Below are 14736 nucleotides of genomic sequence, written 5' to 3'. Positions count from 1 at the left end.
GAACACCATACCAACTGTGAAGCTTGGGGTGGCAGCATAATGTTGTGGTGGTCCTTTGCTGCAGGAGGGACTGGTGCATTTCACCAACAGATGGCATCATGAGGCGGGAAATTATGTGGATATGTTGAAGCAACATCTCAAGACAAAAGTTAAAGCTGTCACAACTGGGTCTTCCAAATGGACAATGACCCCAAGCATACTTTCAAAGTTGTGGCAAATGGCTTAAGGACAACACAATCAAGGTATTGGAGAGGCCATGACAAGCCCTGACCTCAATCCTATAGACAATTTGGGGCAGAACTGAAAAAGTGTGTGCGAGCATAGAGGCCTACAAACATAACTCAGTTACACGAGCTCTGTCAAGAGGAACTGGCCAGAATTCACCCAACTTATTGTGGGAAGCTTGTGGAAGGCTACCTGAAACGTTTGACTCAAGTTAAACAATTTAAAGGCAATGCTAGCAAATACTAATTGAGTGTATGTGAACTTCTGACACTGGGAATGTGATGAAAGAAATTACATCTGAAATAATTCTCTATTATTCTGACATTACACATTCTTAAAATAAAGTGGTGATTCTAACTGGCCTAAGACAGGGAGTTTTTGCTAGGATTACATTTCAGGAATTGTGAAAAACTGAGTTTAAATGTATTTGTCTAAGGTGTATGTAAACTTCCAACTTCAAGTGTAGGTGGACTTGATTTAACTAACTATGTGACTGAAGGTTATTGGATGCAGCAGATCTTATTTAGGGGCTTCATTGCAAATGGAGTGAATACAGAATACTTTTCTTTGTATGTCCATTACATGGAGTCCAAATAAAAATATATTTAAGATACAGGTTGTAATGCAACAGAACAGGAAATACGCCAAGGGGGATGAATACATTTGCAAGGCACTATATTTCCCAATGTGTGGGTTTCTAGATTACTGCTGTGTTAAAATACTCAGATTATTCCTCACCACACTTTGGCCAACCACAATATATATATGTTACAATGAAGAGACAACTAAAAGGCCAAATTTTAATCAAAATAAATGGGTACAACTGGAAAGACCAATGGTCCCAGGATAGGTGTTGTCTCCAAGGTGTAGAAGACCTCCACACTGGTTTATTATGCAGTAAACCATTGAGAGAGTTGTGTACTTAAATGGTAATTTTTCCACATTGTCTTCAAGTATTTAGAGCTGAGGGAATGGCAAAAATAAATCTGTAAACATTGACTGTATGTAATATTAATGTAGTGATACAAAGACTTCAATTTAGGTTCCAACAAACGCTGAGTAGGAAAGAAGTTTCTCCTTTCAAATTAAAACAGAAAATAGAGCTGTCCATAGAGCCATTCATTAACATGTAGAATAATTTACCTGACACCTCGCAATTTATTTGTCTACATACCTATTAAGTATGAGCTTGTATAACCGCCATATAACAATGGTGTTCTTTACAATCGCCTCCAAAAGGAAGTCCATGATATTTACAAGGAGAGCCTTGCTGTACCTGGGATGCTTGTAATGGAAGAAACCCGCTGATGTCATGTTTTGTCATATATTGTCTTGTCATTATGCTTTCCCTTCTGTTCGTTTCCCCCTGCTGGTCTTATTAGGTTCGTTCCCTTTTTCTATCCCTCTCTCTCCCCCTCCGTCTCTCTCCTCTCTCTCTATCGTTCCGTTCCTGCTCCCAGCTGTTCCTCATTCTCCTAACTCACTCATTTAGTCTTTTCACACCTGTCCCCTATTTTGTCCTCTGATTAGAGTCCCTATTTCTCCCCTTGTTTTCCGCTTCTGTCCTTGTCGGATCCTTGTATGATGTTCGCTGTGCTGTGTCATTGTCTCGCCCTGTCGTGTCTTGTCTCCTTCAGATGCTGCGTGTAGCAGGTGTCTAGTCTGCTACGGTCGGTGCCTTCCCGAGGCAACCTGCAGTCAATGGTCGAGTCTCCAGTCTGTCCTCGTCACTACGAGTGGATTTAAGTTTTTTCATGTTTTGTTTTCTTCTTTAATTGTCCAGGAGTATTACGTTTGCCATTTACTGGAATAAAGACTCTGTTTTCGCTAAGTCGCTTTTGGGTCCTCATTCACCTGCATAACAGCTGATCCCTAAAAAAAACCCACAACCTGTCACATTGTATAATGATCGGAGACAGGCGCAGGAATAAGTAATAGGGGGTTTTATTACTCCACCCAAAAATACAACATGTCATGAAAAAGGAACAGGGACGAAGCCCAAAACAAACATGTATATAAGGTACACAGGGATGTAACCCTGTAAACAAAAGAGTGAGGGTTAACCTTTAATAATCACAGAAGATGCAACATTCTCATGCAGAATGAAGCCTTGACAAGGCCTCATAAATTGGTTTGGGATTAGTTTATGTGTGTGGAGGTTTGACAAGCATCCATATTAAGCTGAGTATCCATATTAAGGCTGCTGTTGTAAAATTGATGATGCACTCCTCCTAAGGCCATCCTGCTCAAACCACTTCCAATGATAAAATAGCAACCGGTGCAAGTTTGAAAATGAGGTAGTTAAAAGTAAAAATTTAAAAAATCCTTTATTTTGAACTTTAGGCTTATTTACCACAATTGTGAAATACTGCATAATATGCAACTCATTACTTCAAGTCCCACCAAAATGTCAGATGATATGATGCATGGAAGTGTTACATTATCAAAGGGTTGTATATTACTGGTATTTTCTAAAGATGCGTGCTGAGATGGGAACTGTGTTCTCTTTTGTAGGTGATTCTAATGCTGACTAAGTACTTTGACTTCAGCCTTGGCAGTGTCACAGAGAGCTCTCTATGGAGGTAAGGAGGGGTTAAATTAATCTCAGTTGATTTCTCTCTGGCTTTGGTGTTCATGTTTAGGGCCACAAGTCTTTCTTGAGCATGTGACCATGGGCCTGAGTGATTGCCTATCACATTGTTAGGAAAACTAATGGCATATTCATATTGAATGTTGGTTATATAGGTAACTGCCAAAATAAAGACAGACACGGTCTCTCTGTTTCTAGATCCTAGCCAACTTTTTTTTGTTATTTCTTACATTATTTGCTCAAAACGTCTCTTGTATTATTACCTACAGCTGAAAATAACTTTTGGATATTAAATCGGCGGTCACCCACCAGTATTTCGACCAGAAATGTGACTTCCCTGAAATGGATGCTGTTTGTTTGAACTGCCCAAGGCAGCTCCATTCATCCCGGGGGTCTGCACCAAAACGCTGACGAGTAAGAGGAAGAAGAAGTGGGGCTCTCGTCAGACTAAGACTCATGCATTACCATCCACCGGTTCCAAGTATATTACTCGCTAACGTTCAGTCCCTGGACATTAAAGTAGACGATCTCAGGGCGAGGATCTGTAACATACTCTGTTTTACGGAATCATAGCTCTCTCCGGATATATTGTCCCCATCCATTCAGTCAGTTGGGTTCTCCGTCCATCATGCAGACAGGAAGAAAAAACTTTCAGGGAAAAATAATGGTGGATGAGTATGTTTTATGATTTACAACTTGTGTAAACATACAGGAACTAAAGTCCTTTTGGTCTCCCGATCTGGAATACCTCACCATCAAATTACTGCATGAACTCCCGAGATAACTTTCTTCATCATCACTGCCGTGTATGTTCTCCCCCAAGACGACACGGCAATGGCTTTCAGGGAACTACACTGGACTTTGTGCAAACTGGAAACCACATATTCTGAGGCTACATTTATTGTAGCTAGGGACTTTAATAAAGGAAATCTGAGGAAAATTATATCAACACATCTTCTGTGATACTCGTGCATCCAACACTCTGGATCGTTGCCACTCTCCCTTCTGGGGTGGCTACAAGGCCCTCCCCTGCCCTCTCTCCGGCAAATAAGATCACACCTCCATTCTGATCCTCCACATCTATAGGCAGAAACCTAAGCAGGAATCACCCATGGTAAGGACTGTCAATTGTTGGTCTGAACCATCATAATCTACGCTTCAAGATTGTTTTGACAATGCGGACTGGGAAATGTTGTGGTTCGGCTCTGAGAATAGTATCTACGTATACACTGACTCAGAGACTGTTTTCATCAGGAAATACATAGAGGATGTTGTTCCCTCTGTGATAACTTTCCAAACCAAAAACCAAGGATAGATGGCAGCATTTGTTCAAAACTGAAAGTGCAAACCACTGCATCTAACCACATCAAGGTGACTGGGAACATTGACGTACATAAGCAGACCAGCTATGACCTCCATGAGGCAATCAAAGAGTCAAAACGACAGTACACATTCTCCTTGTCTGACGTGTTAACCCTCGCAAGGCTGCCAGTCCAGGAGGTATCCCAAGCTGCATCCACAGAGCATGTGCAGACCAGCTGGCTGGAGTGTTTACAGACATATTCAATCTCCCCCTATCCCAGTATATTGTCCCCACTTGCTTCAAGATTGCCACCATTGTTTCTGTACCCAAGAAAGCAAAGGTAACTGAACTAAATGAGTTTTGCCCAATAGCCAATTTCTGTCATCATGAAGTGCTTTGAGAGGCTAGTTAAGGATCATATCACCACCTTAGCCAACACCCTAGACCCACTACAATTTGCCTACCGGCCCAACAGATCCACTGACAACACAATCGCCATTGCACTACACAATGCCTTATCCTACCTGGACAAGAGAAATACCTATGAATGCTGTTCATTGACTACAGCTCAGCCTTCAATGCTATAGTGCCCTCCAAACGCATCACTAAGCTCAGGGCCCTGGGTCTTAACTCCACCCTGTGAAACTGGCCCTACACTTCCTGAGGTCGATCCCAGGTGGGGAAGGTAGGCAACAACACCTCCACAAATCTGATCATCAACACTGGGACCCACAGGTGTGCGTCTCAGCCCCCTCCTGTGCTCCTTGTTCACCCATGACTGCATGGCCGCGTTTGTCTCCAACTCAATCATCAAGTTTGCTGGCGACACCACAGTGGTAGGCCTGATTATCAACAACAACGAGAGAGCCTACAGGGAGGAGGTGAGAGCCCTGGCAGAGTAGTACCTGGAAAATAACCTCTCCCTCAACGTCAACAAAATGAAGGAGCTGATCACTGAACACAAGAGACAGCAGAGAAAGCACGCCCCCATCCACAGATAATGGGCCGCAATGGAGTGGGTCAAAAGCTTCAAGTTCCTCATTGTGCACATCACTAAAGACCTGAAATAGTCCCTCCATGCTGACAGTGAGGTGAAAGCGCAACAGCACCTCTTCAACCTCATTGGGCTGAAGAAATTTGACTTGGCCCTTAAGACTTGGCCCTCACTAACTTGCACCATAGAGAGCATTCTGTCGGGCTGGCAAATGCAACGTTTGCAACCAAAGGGCTCTACATAGGGTGATGCAGTCAGCCAAACGCATCACCGGGGGCACACTGCCTGTCCTTCAGTACATTTACAGCACCTGGTGTCACAGGAAGGCCAAGAAGATCATAAAGGACCTCAGCCTCCTGAGCCACGGCCTATTCACCCCGATAACATCTAAAAGATGAAGACAGTACAGGTGCACCAAAGCTGGGACCGAGAGATTGTGAAACAGCTTCTATCTCCAGACCGTCAGGCTGCTAAACAGTCACCGGTACTCTGCCCTGAACCTTAGACACTGTCACTAGCTGGCTACCATCCGCTACTCTACCGTGTTCCTTAGAGACTGCTGCTCTATAGAGTAATTTAACACTGGTCACTTCAGAAATGTGTACATACAGTTTCACCCACTTTATATGTACACTATTTATACAAAAGAACTGTATATTGTTTTACTTTTTGGATTATTTGTGTATTGTTTTGTATTGCTAGATATTACTGCCCTGATAGAAAACAAAAGCATTTCACTGCGATAACATCTGCAAATGGATGTACGCAACCAATAAACTCAATTTTTATAAGAGACTAGGAAGCAGAGAGCTAAGAAACAGAGACTGTACTGCTGGAATGTTTTGTTCAAGTATTGCAAACTAGTACAGTATTGTATGTTACTGAATGTAGCATATTACACTTGAAGTATTTCTGACAACCAGAATGCACGTTAGAAATGTGAAATATACAGTGAGGGGAAAAAGTATTTGATCCCCTGCTGATTTTGTACATTTGCCCACTGATAAAGAAATGATCATTCTCTAATTTTAATGGTAGGTTTATTTGAACAGTGAGAGACAGATTAACAACAACAAAATCCAGAAAAATGCAAAAATGTTATAAATTGATTTGCATTTTAATGAGGGAAATAAGTATTTGACCCCTCTGCATAACATGACTTGGTGGCAAAACACTTGGCAATCACAGATGTCACGTTTCTTGTAGTTGGCCACCAGGTTTGCACACATCTCAGGAGGGATTTTATCCCACTCCTCTTTGCAGATCTTCTCCAAGTCATTAAGGTTTCGAGGCTGACGTTTGGCAACTGGCTAGGCCACTCCAGGACCTTCATGTGCTTCTTCTTGAGCCACTCCTTTGTTGCCCTGGCCATGTGTTTTGGGTCATTGTCATGCTGGAATACCCATCCATGACCCATTTTCAATGCCCTGGCTGGGTGAAGGAGGTTATAACCCAAGATTTGAGGGTAAATGGCCCCTTCCATCGTCCCTTTAATGCGGTGAAGTTGTCCTTTCCTCTTAGCAGAAAAACACCCCCAAAGCATAATGTTTCCACTTCCATGTGTGATGGTGGGGATATGTTTTTGGGGTCATAGGCAGCATTCCTCCTCCTCCAAACTCGGCGAGTTGAGTTGATGCCAAAGAGCTCCATTTTGGTCTCATCTGACCACAACACTTTCACCCAGTTGTCCTCTGAATCATTCAGATGTTCATTGGCAAAATTCAGATGGGCATGTATATGTGCTTTCTTGAGCAGGGGGAGCTTGCGGGCGCTGCAGGATTTCAGTCCTTCACGGCGTAGTGTGTTAGCAATTGTTTTCTTGGTGACTATGGTCCCAGCTGCCTTGAGATCATTGACAAGATCCTCCCGTGTAGTTCTGGGCTGATTCCTCACCGTTCTCATGATCATTGCAACTCCACGAGGTGAGATCTTGCATGGAGCCCCAGGCCGAGGGAGATTGACAGTTCTTTTGTGTTTCTTCCATTTGCGAATAATCGCACCAACTGTTGTCACCTTCTCACCAAGCTGCTTGGCGATGGTCTTGTAGCCCATTCCAGCCTTGTGTAGGTCTACAATCTTGTCCCTGACATCCTTGGAGAGCTCTTTGGTCTTGGCCATGGTGGAGAGTTTGAAATCTGATTGATTGATTGCTTCGGTGGACAGGTGTCTTTTATACAGTTAACAAACTGAGATTAGGTTAAGAGTGCACTCCTAATCTCAGCTCGTTACCTGTATAAAAGACACATGGGAGCCAGAAATCTTTCTGATTGAGTGGAGGTCAAATACTTATTTCCCTCATTAAAATTTAAATCAATTTATAACATTTTTGACGTGCGTTTTCTGGATTTTTTGTTGTTGTTATTCTGTCTCTCACTGTTCAAATAAATCTACCATTAAAATTATAGACTGATCATTTCTTTATCAGTGGGCAAACGTACAAAATCAGCAGGGGATCAAATACTTTTTTCCCTCACTGTAGATGCTTCTGTAAATTGTTTATTACTCCATACATCTCATTTTTCTAATACGATTCTGTAACTGTATCCAACTCCACCACAGTTGTTATCAAACTAGTTTTTTATGATAGTACTGAGATACAGGGTTGGTATTTATAATGGTCATTATGGTGTCAACATTTTAGGAGACTTGAATACTGATTGTTTTACTTTGACGACAAATCATATAATTCTCTTGCATATATCCATGTTTATTCTGATAATGAAACAGTTCTCTATTCAACTGGCAAATTGTGTTGTATTATTTCCTGTTTTAATTTTCTGCTTGCCCGCATAGCCATAGGTATTATCATTGATATTGCTCCATGCTCTCATTCTCACCATTAACAGCAGAATAACAAATTTTTGTTAATCCCATAATTGAATTCTAGGTCAATAGACTATGGAACCACATATGAGAAACTTAATGAAAAGGTGGGACCAAAAACATTACTAAGCTACTTGTACGTGAGTCCGAATAACAAACGAAAGGTATGTCCTCGTACATGTATCTGCTCTTACCATGTACCATACCATTACCATATCTGTTTGCTGTCCTTAACCCTTACAAAAAAACACATGTCAAATTTGCTGTTTCGTATATGAAAGCATGTTTTCAAATAGCATACTAAATGTAAATCCGGGACACTCAAATCAGATTCATATGTTACATACTGTATGGTAAGGTTACATAAGATAGAAGGTTACTTCAGGCAAAAAAATAAAGTATGGAGGTTGGTCAGGGTAGATGGGTAGGCGTATAACGCGAATGTCTAACAACACAATCTGTTCCAATCTCATCACGACAGCTTTAGCATTTTAGCTAATTAGCAACTTTGAAATAACTTACTAATGTTTAGTTACTTTTCAAATACTTAGCATGTTAGCTAACCTTTCCCCTAACCTTAACCCTTTAACCTAACCCTAACCTTAATCCCTAACCCTAAACCCTAGCCTAGCTAATGTTAGCCACCTAGCTAACAGCATTGGAATTCATAACATGTCATATGTTTTGCAATTTTGTAACATATCATGTGAATTGGAATTCGTAACATATGATACAAAATGGATGATGGACATCCACAAATGAATACATAGCACACGAAACGTAACATATCATGCTATTTTGAGTGTCCCGGATTTACATTTACTATGTTACATCTACCTCTGAGTCCAGGTATATATTTCACATGTGACACTACCTGTATTAAATTTAGAGTTCACATGTTAACACAACTTTTTCACGTGAGAAAAAAAACATGTTTTCACCTCACGTGAATTGCAGTTGCACATTTTAAATTTGTGGTTTCACAAGTAGAATTGCAAGTACATGTGAAAATCGATCACATGTGAATACCAAATTTGCAGTTTCACATGTAGGAAAACTACACACGTGAAAATCTAACTTTCACATGTGAAATTGAAAAATCCAAATGTATAATAAATATCACGTGAAATATTGGTTAACCACATGTATCTGAGTTATGTGAAACTTCAAGTGTCTGAAACCCACGTGTCTGTTTTTCCCACATTACATTTTTCACGTGATTTCTTCATGTGTAAAATGTATGTGAATTGTCACACACGTCCAAAAACCATACGTGTCTTACCAGTCAAAATGTCACGTAGCATTACATTTTTTCAAGTGATTTGTTCACGCATGTCCGAAAACCATACGTGTTCTTTTGCATGTATTCTATTCACGTGATTTTTTTCATGTGTTTCTTTTTAAAGGGAAAACTCATAACTGTAGTATAATTAGCAAATTTAAACATTACAGACTTGAATGGATAATGATAATTATTGCTAAATGTTGTGATTTATAAATCTCTCCTTTCGTCTCTTGTCCCGTCCTCTCTCATCTCAGATCATGTTACTGACCGACCCAGAGGTGGAGAGCAGCCTGCTCATTAGTCTTGATGAGGGCGCATCCTATCAGAGGTACCACTTAGCCTTCGACATCCTCAGCCTCCTCTTCCACCCCGAACAGGAGGACTGGATCCTGGCTTACGGCCATGACCAGAAGGTAAAGAGAATCCGGTCAATTATAACTGAGGAGTGAGGAGGGGGTAGAAAACACACACAACTTGATTGAGGTAAGGGTCTTGTTAATTCCAGTGAGTCTATTGACTTTATTGGCTTTAACAAGATGTTTACTTCAACCATAGCTGTGTGCTCCACACTTCTGCCTGTTCTTTTATTAGCATCATTGTCTTCCAGTGGGGAAGCACCTCCCACCTCTTAGTAGCCGACACATCAATGTGCTCTCTTCAGAGTAGTGGACGTAGTTAATGTCAATGTCCCAAACAGGAGACTGAGACCACGCTTATTATTCTCAAGGAGAACCCAACTGTTTGTTTAACTCAACATAACAGAGATCAAACTCTCCCCTCCCATCCTGCTACTGAAAGACTTGATTATGAGAGAGAGTGCAGTCAAAGGCTGAGAAGTAAGATAAATGGTGAGGGGGAGAGATGAGATGCTTTATTGAGAGCCATCAATATGGTCGACGTGAAGAAGCTGGGGATAAGTTATCCCTGAGTTTACTCCATATCTTTATGTTGATATACATGTGTGATTGTTTTCCTCTCTGTACGGTTTCCTTCTACTGTTTCTGCTTCTATATTAATTAATTGATTTGCTGTCTTTTACTGTGCAATAGTATTGTACACAACACATGTATTGTACAACAGTTCCCTATGTGTGATGTGCTCGAAGATTAAGTAAAAGTGTGAGTTGGGCTGAGAGCTGAAAATACTTTTGAGAGCTTGGATAACAGCCCTAATCTGCTGAAAGAGGGAGGACAATAGCATAATGCAAAGGGAATTTATCCTGTCTAGGACAAACGTTCCGCTAACGGAATCCCCCCCCCCAACATTCAGCTGAAAAGGCAGGAAATTCAAAAATATTTTTTTGAAATATTTTACTTTCACACATTAACAAGTCCAATACAGCAAATGAAAGAAACATCTTGTTAATCTACCCATCTTGTCCGATTTTTAAAATGTTTTACAGCGAAAACACAACATATATTTATGTTAGATCACCACCAAATCCCCAAAAACACATTTTTCATTCCATTTTTCCCAGCAAAAGATAGAGTCACAAAAGCAGAATTAGAGATAAAATTAATCACTAACCTTTGATAATCTTCAGCAGATGACACTCATAGGACATCATGTTACACAATGCATTTATGTTTTGTTCGATAATATGCATATTTATATCCACAAATCTCAGTTTACATTGGCGCTATGTTCAGAAATGTCTCCAAAATATCTGGAGTAATTACAGAGAATACTCATATAACTCATATAACAGAAATACTGATCATAAACTTTAACGAAAGATACATGTTTTACATATAATTAAGGATACACTGGTTCTTAATGCAACCGCTGTGTCAGATTTTTTAAAAACTCTACGAAAAAAGCATACCATGGAATAATCTGAGACGGCGCTCAGAGGTACAGAACATTTATCCCCAATGTTGGAATCAACAGAAATACGAAATTACATCATAAATATTCCCTTACCTTTGATGATCTTTCATCAGAATGCAGTGCAAGGAATCCTAGTTCCACAATAAATCGTTGTTTTGTTCCATAATGTCCATTAATAGTGTCCAATTAGCTACTTTTGCTAGCACGTTTAGCTCACATGTCCAAAAGCTGGCACCGGTCCCGGCGAACTCGGACGAAAACTTCAAAAAGTTATATTCCAGGTCGAATAAACTGGTTAGAGAAGAGAATCAATCTTCAGGATGTTATTATCATATATATCCAATAACGTTCCAACCGGAGCATTCATTTTTGTCTACAGAGTAATGGAACGCAAGGCGATATAATAAGTACTGCGCGTAACCAGGAACTGGCAATCTGCCAGACCAGTGACTCAAATAGCTGCCATCCGGTCCCACATCACAATAGAGGCGTCATTCCACATTCTACTGACTGCTGACATCTAGTGGAAGGCGGAGGAAGTGCGAACAGATCCATATTCTATTTGCATGTGAAAAGGCGATGAGTTGAAAATCAACCTGCCCCAGAATTTCCACTTCCTGTTTGGAAATTTGCCTGCCTTATGAGTTCTGTTAAACTCACAGACAAAATTCAAACAGTTTTAGAAACTTCAGAGTGTTGTCTATCCAATAATAATAATAATATGCATATATTATTCCTTCTGTAGCTCAGTTGGTAGAGCATGGCGTTTGTAACGCCAGGGTAGTGGGTTCGATTCCCGGGACCACCCATACGTAGAATGTATGCACACATGACTGTAAGTCGCTTTGGATAAAAGCGTCCGCTAAATGGCATATATTATTATATATATATTATTAGCATCTGGGACAGAGTAGGAGGCAGTTCACTATGTGTTATGCAGGTGAGTGAGGACCCAAAAGCGATATAACGGAAACAGAGTCTTTTAATGTCCAAACAGGGAAAACATAAATCCTCAACCATTACAGGGGAAGTCCAAACAGGGAAAACACAAATCCTCTACTTTAACAGGAGAGTCCCCCTTCTAGTTGTTGAGGAGAGTTGCAGGGCTAGCGGCAACAGACTGCAGGTCCCTTCGGGTAGGCGCGGGCCGTAGAGGATAGAGACACCTGCTCACATGTAGTATCTGATGACGAGGCAGAATACAACTGGACGGAACAAAAGCAAAGCAAACAGCAAACAAGAATCCGACAAGGACAGAAGCAGAAACAGAGAGAGAAATAGAGACTTAATCAGAGGGCAAAATAGGGGACAGGTGTGAAAGAGTAAACGAGGTCGTTAGGAGAATGAGGAACAGCTGGGAGCAGGAACGGAACGATAGAGAGAGAGAGGAATAGAGAGAGAGAAAGAAACCTAATAAGACCAGCAGGGGGAAACGAAGAGAAGAGAAAGCACAGGGACAAGACATGACAATACAATACATGACACTATGGGCACGCAATTCATCCAAAGTGAAAATGCTGCCCCCTATACTGATGGTTAAGTGTGTCTTTTTATAATGTCAATTATGGACAAATCCTATGGCCATAGACAGGTACCACTGGGAGCCAAAACGAGCATGGCATTTAAAAATCTGTCTCTCGCTATCTCTCTCTCTCTCTCTCTCTCAAATAGTCACAAGGCATTAAATCATGAACTACTATTTTCAAGCCTGCTTTAAAGATTCAGCTGTACAGCACTCATAACAAAAACAATCAAAGTGCTCTGAAGTGCAGTGCAAAAAGTGAAAAAACAAAGAAATATAATTGAAATGTTGAATGACCCTCCATGAGACATAGATGACAGTCCCTAAAATGGAGTGAGAGAATTCTCCAGGTCTAGTGTTTCCTTAATTTTAACTCTTAGTTTTAACTCTGGAATAAAATGTTATTCTTTCTCTTCTGATTTTTTAAACTATAGGATGTTCTTTTCTTGCAGCTGTACGTCTCTGTTGAATTTGGAAGAAGATGGCAGCTCGTGCATGACAGGGTAGTCCCCAACAGATTTTACTGGTGAGAGTAAAAATCTATTTCTATCATCATTGGACACATACTTCAAGTCTCTGTAATACAATATTCATAGAAAACAAAGTACCACTCTTTCCTCTACTGACAGCATTTTTGAACTGATAGCCCATCAGAATTGACACAATTAATTTAATCTTAAGAAGTACCTGCTAGTACCGGAGTTGAACTCAATAGATGGCATATACAGTGGCTTGTGAAAATATTCACCCCCCTTGGCATTTTTCCTATTTTGTTGCCTTACAACCTGGCATTAAAAATGATTTTTTGGGGGGGGGGTTGTATAATTTGATTTACACAACATGCCTACCACTTTGAAGATGCAAAATATGTTTAATTATAAAACAAACAAGAAATAAGACAAATAATGTTTAACATGAGCATGCATAACTATTCATTCACCCCCCCCTCAAAGTCAATACTTTGTAGAGTCACCTTTTGCAGCAATTACAGCTGCAAGTCTCTTGGCATGGCTCTATAAGCTTGGCACATCTAGCCACAGGGATTTTTGCCCAGTCTTCAAGGCAAAACTGCTCCAGTGAACCTCCGTGCCAGTCTCAAACCTCTGGAAGACTGAAACAGGTTTCCCTCAATAATTTTCCTGTATTTAGTGCAATCCATCATTCCTAAAATTCTGACCAGTTTCCCAGTCCCTGCCGATGGAAAACATCCCCACAGCATGATGCTGCCACCACCATAGCGTTTTCCTTGTTGGACAAAAATATCCGGCCACTCTTCCATAAAGCCCAGCTCTGTGGAGTGTACGGCTTAAAATGGTCTTATGGACAGATACTCCAATCTCCGCTGTGGAGTTTTGCAGCTCCTTCAGGGTTATCTTTGGTCTCTTTGTTGCCTCTCTGGTTAATGCCCTCCTTGCCTGGTCTGTGAGTTCTGTTGGGCGGCCCTCTCTGGGCAGGTTTGTTGTGGTGCCATATTCTTTCAATTTTTTTATAATGGACTTAATGGTGCTCCGTGGGATGTTCAAAGTATCAAATATTTTTTTATAATCCAAACCTGATCTGTACTTCTCCACAACTTTGTCCCTGATCTGTTTGGAGAGGTCCTTGGTCTTAATGGTGCCGCTTGCTTGGTGGTGCCCCTTGCTTAGTGGTGTTGCGGACTCTGACGCCTTTCAGAACAGGTGTACAAAATACATTTTAACTCAGTTTTTCACAATACCTGATGTTTAATCCAAGTAAAAATCCCCTGTTTTAGGTCAGTTAGGATCAACACTTTATTTTAAGAATGTGAAATGTCAGAATAATAGTTGAGAGAATTATTTTTTTATTTTTTATTTCCCAGTGGGTCAGAAGTTTACATACACTCAATAGTATCAGGTAGCATTGCCTTTAAATTGTTTAACTTGGGTCAAACGTTTCGGGTATCCTTCTACAAGCTTCCCACAATAAGTTGGGTGAATTTCGACCCATTCCTTCTTACAGAGCTGGTGTAACTGAGTCAGGTTTGTAGGCCTCCTTGCTCGCACACACTTTTTCAGTTCTGCCCACAAATGTTCTATAGGATTGAGGTCAGGCCTTGGGATGGCCACTCCAATAACTTGACTTTGATGTCCTTACACCATATTGCCACAACTTTGGAAGTATGCCTGGGGTCATTGTCCATTTG

General features: G+C 40.8%; 1 protein-coding gene across 1 annotated transcript in view; it reads left to right on the top strand.

The window, feature by feature from the left end:
* LOC124038730 (VPS10 domain-containing receptor SorCS1-like) overlaps positions 1 to 14736 on the top strand; it is a 139924-nt gene that overhangs the window by 69311 nt on the left and 55877 nt on the right. Inside the window, exons 4-7 of the mRNA XM_046354809.1 lie at positions 2740 to 2807; positions 8000 to 8099; positions 9475 to 9633; positions 13025 to 13098. Of these exons, the coding sequence (XP_046210765.1) occupies positions 2740 to 2807; positions 8000 to 8099; positions 9475 to 9633; positions 13025 to 13098 (401 nt within the window). The remainder of the gene's footprint in view (positions 1 to 2739; positions 2808 to 7999; positions 8100 to 9474; positions 9634 to 13024; positions 13099 to 14736) is intronic.

The sequence above is a fragment of the Oncorhynchus gorbuscha genome, linkage group LG06 (assembly GCF_021184085.1).
Source record: "Oncorhynchus gorbuscha isolate QuinsamMale2020 ecotype Even-year linkage group LG06, OgorEven_v1.0, whole genome shotgun sequence".
NCBI classification, from domain to species: domain Eukaryota; kingdom Metazoa; phylum Chordata; class Actinopteri; order Salmoniformes; family Salmonidae; genus Oncorhynchus; species Oncorhynchus gorbuscha.
Note: the sequence above shows the minus strand (reverse complement) of the source record. Positions and strands in the feature narration are given on the sequence as shown.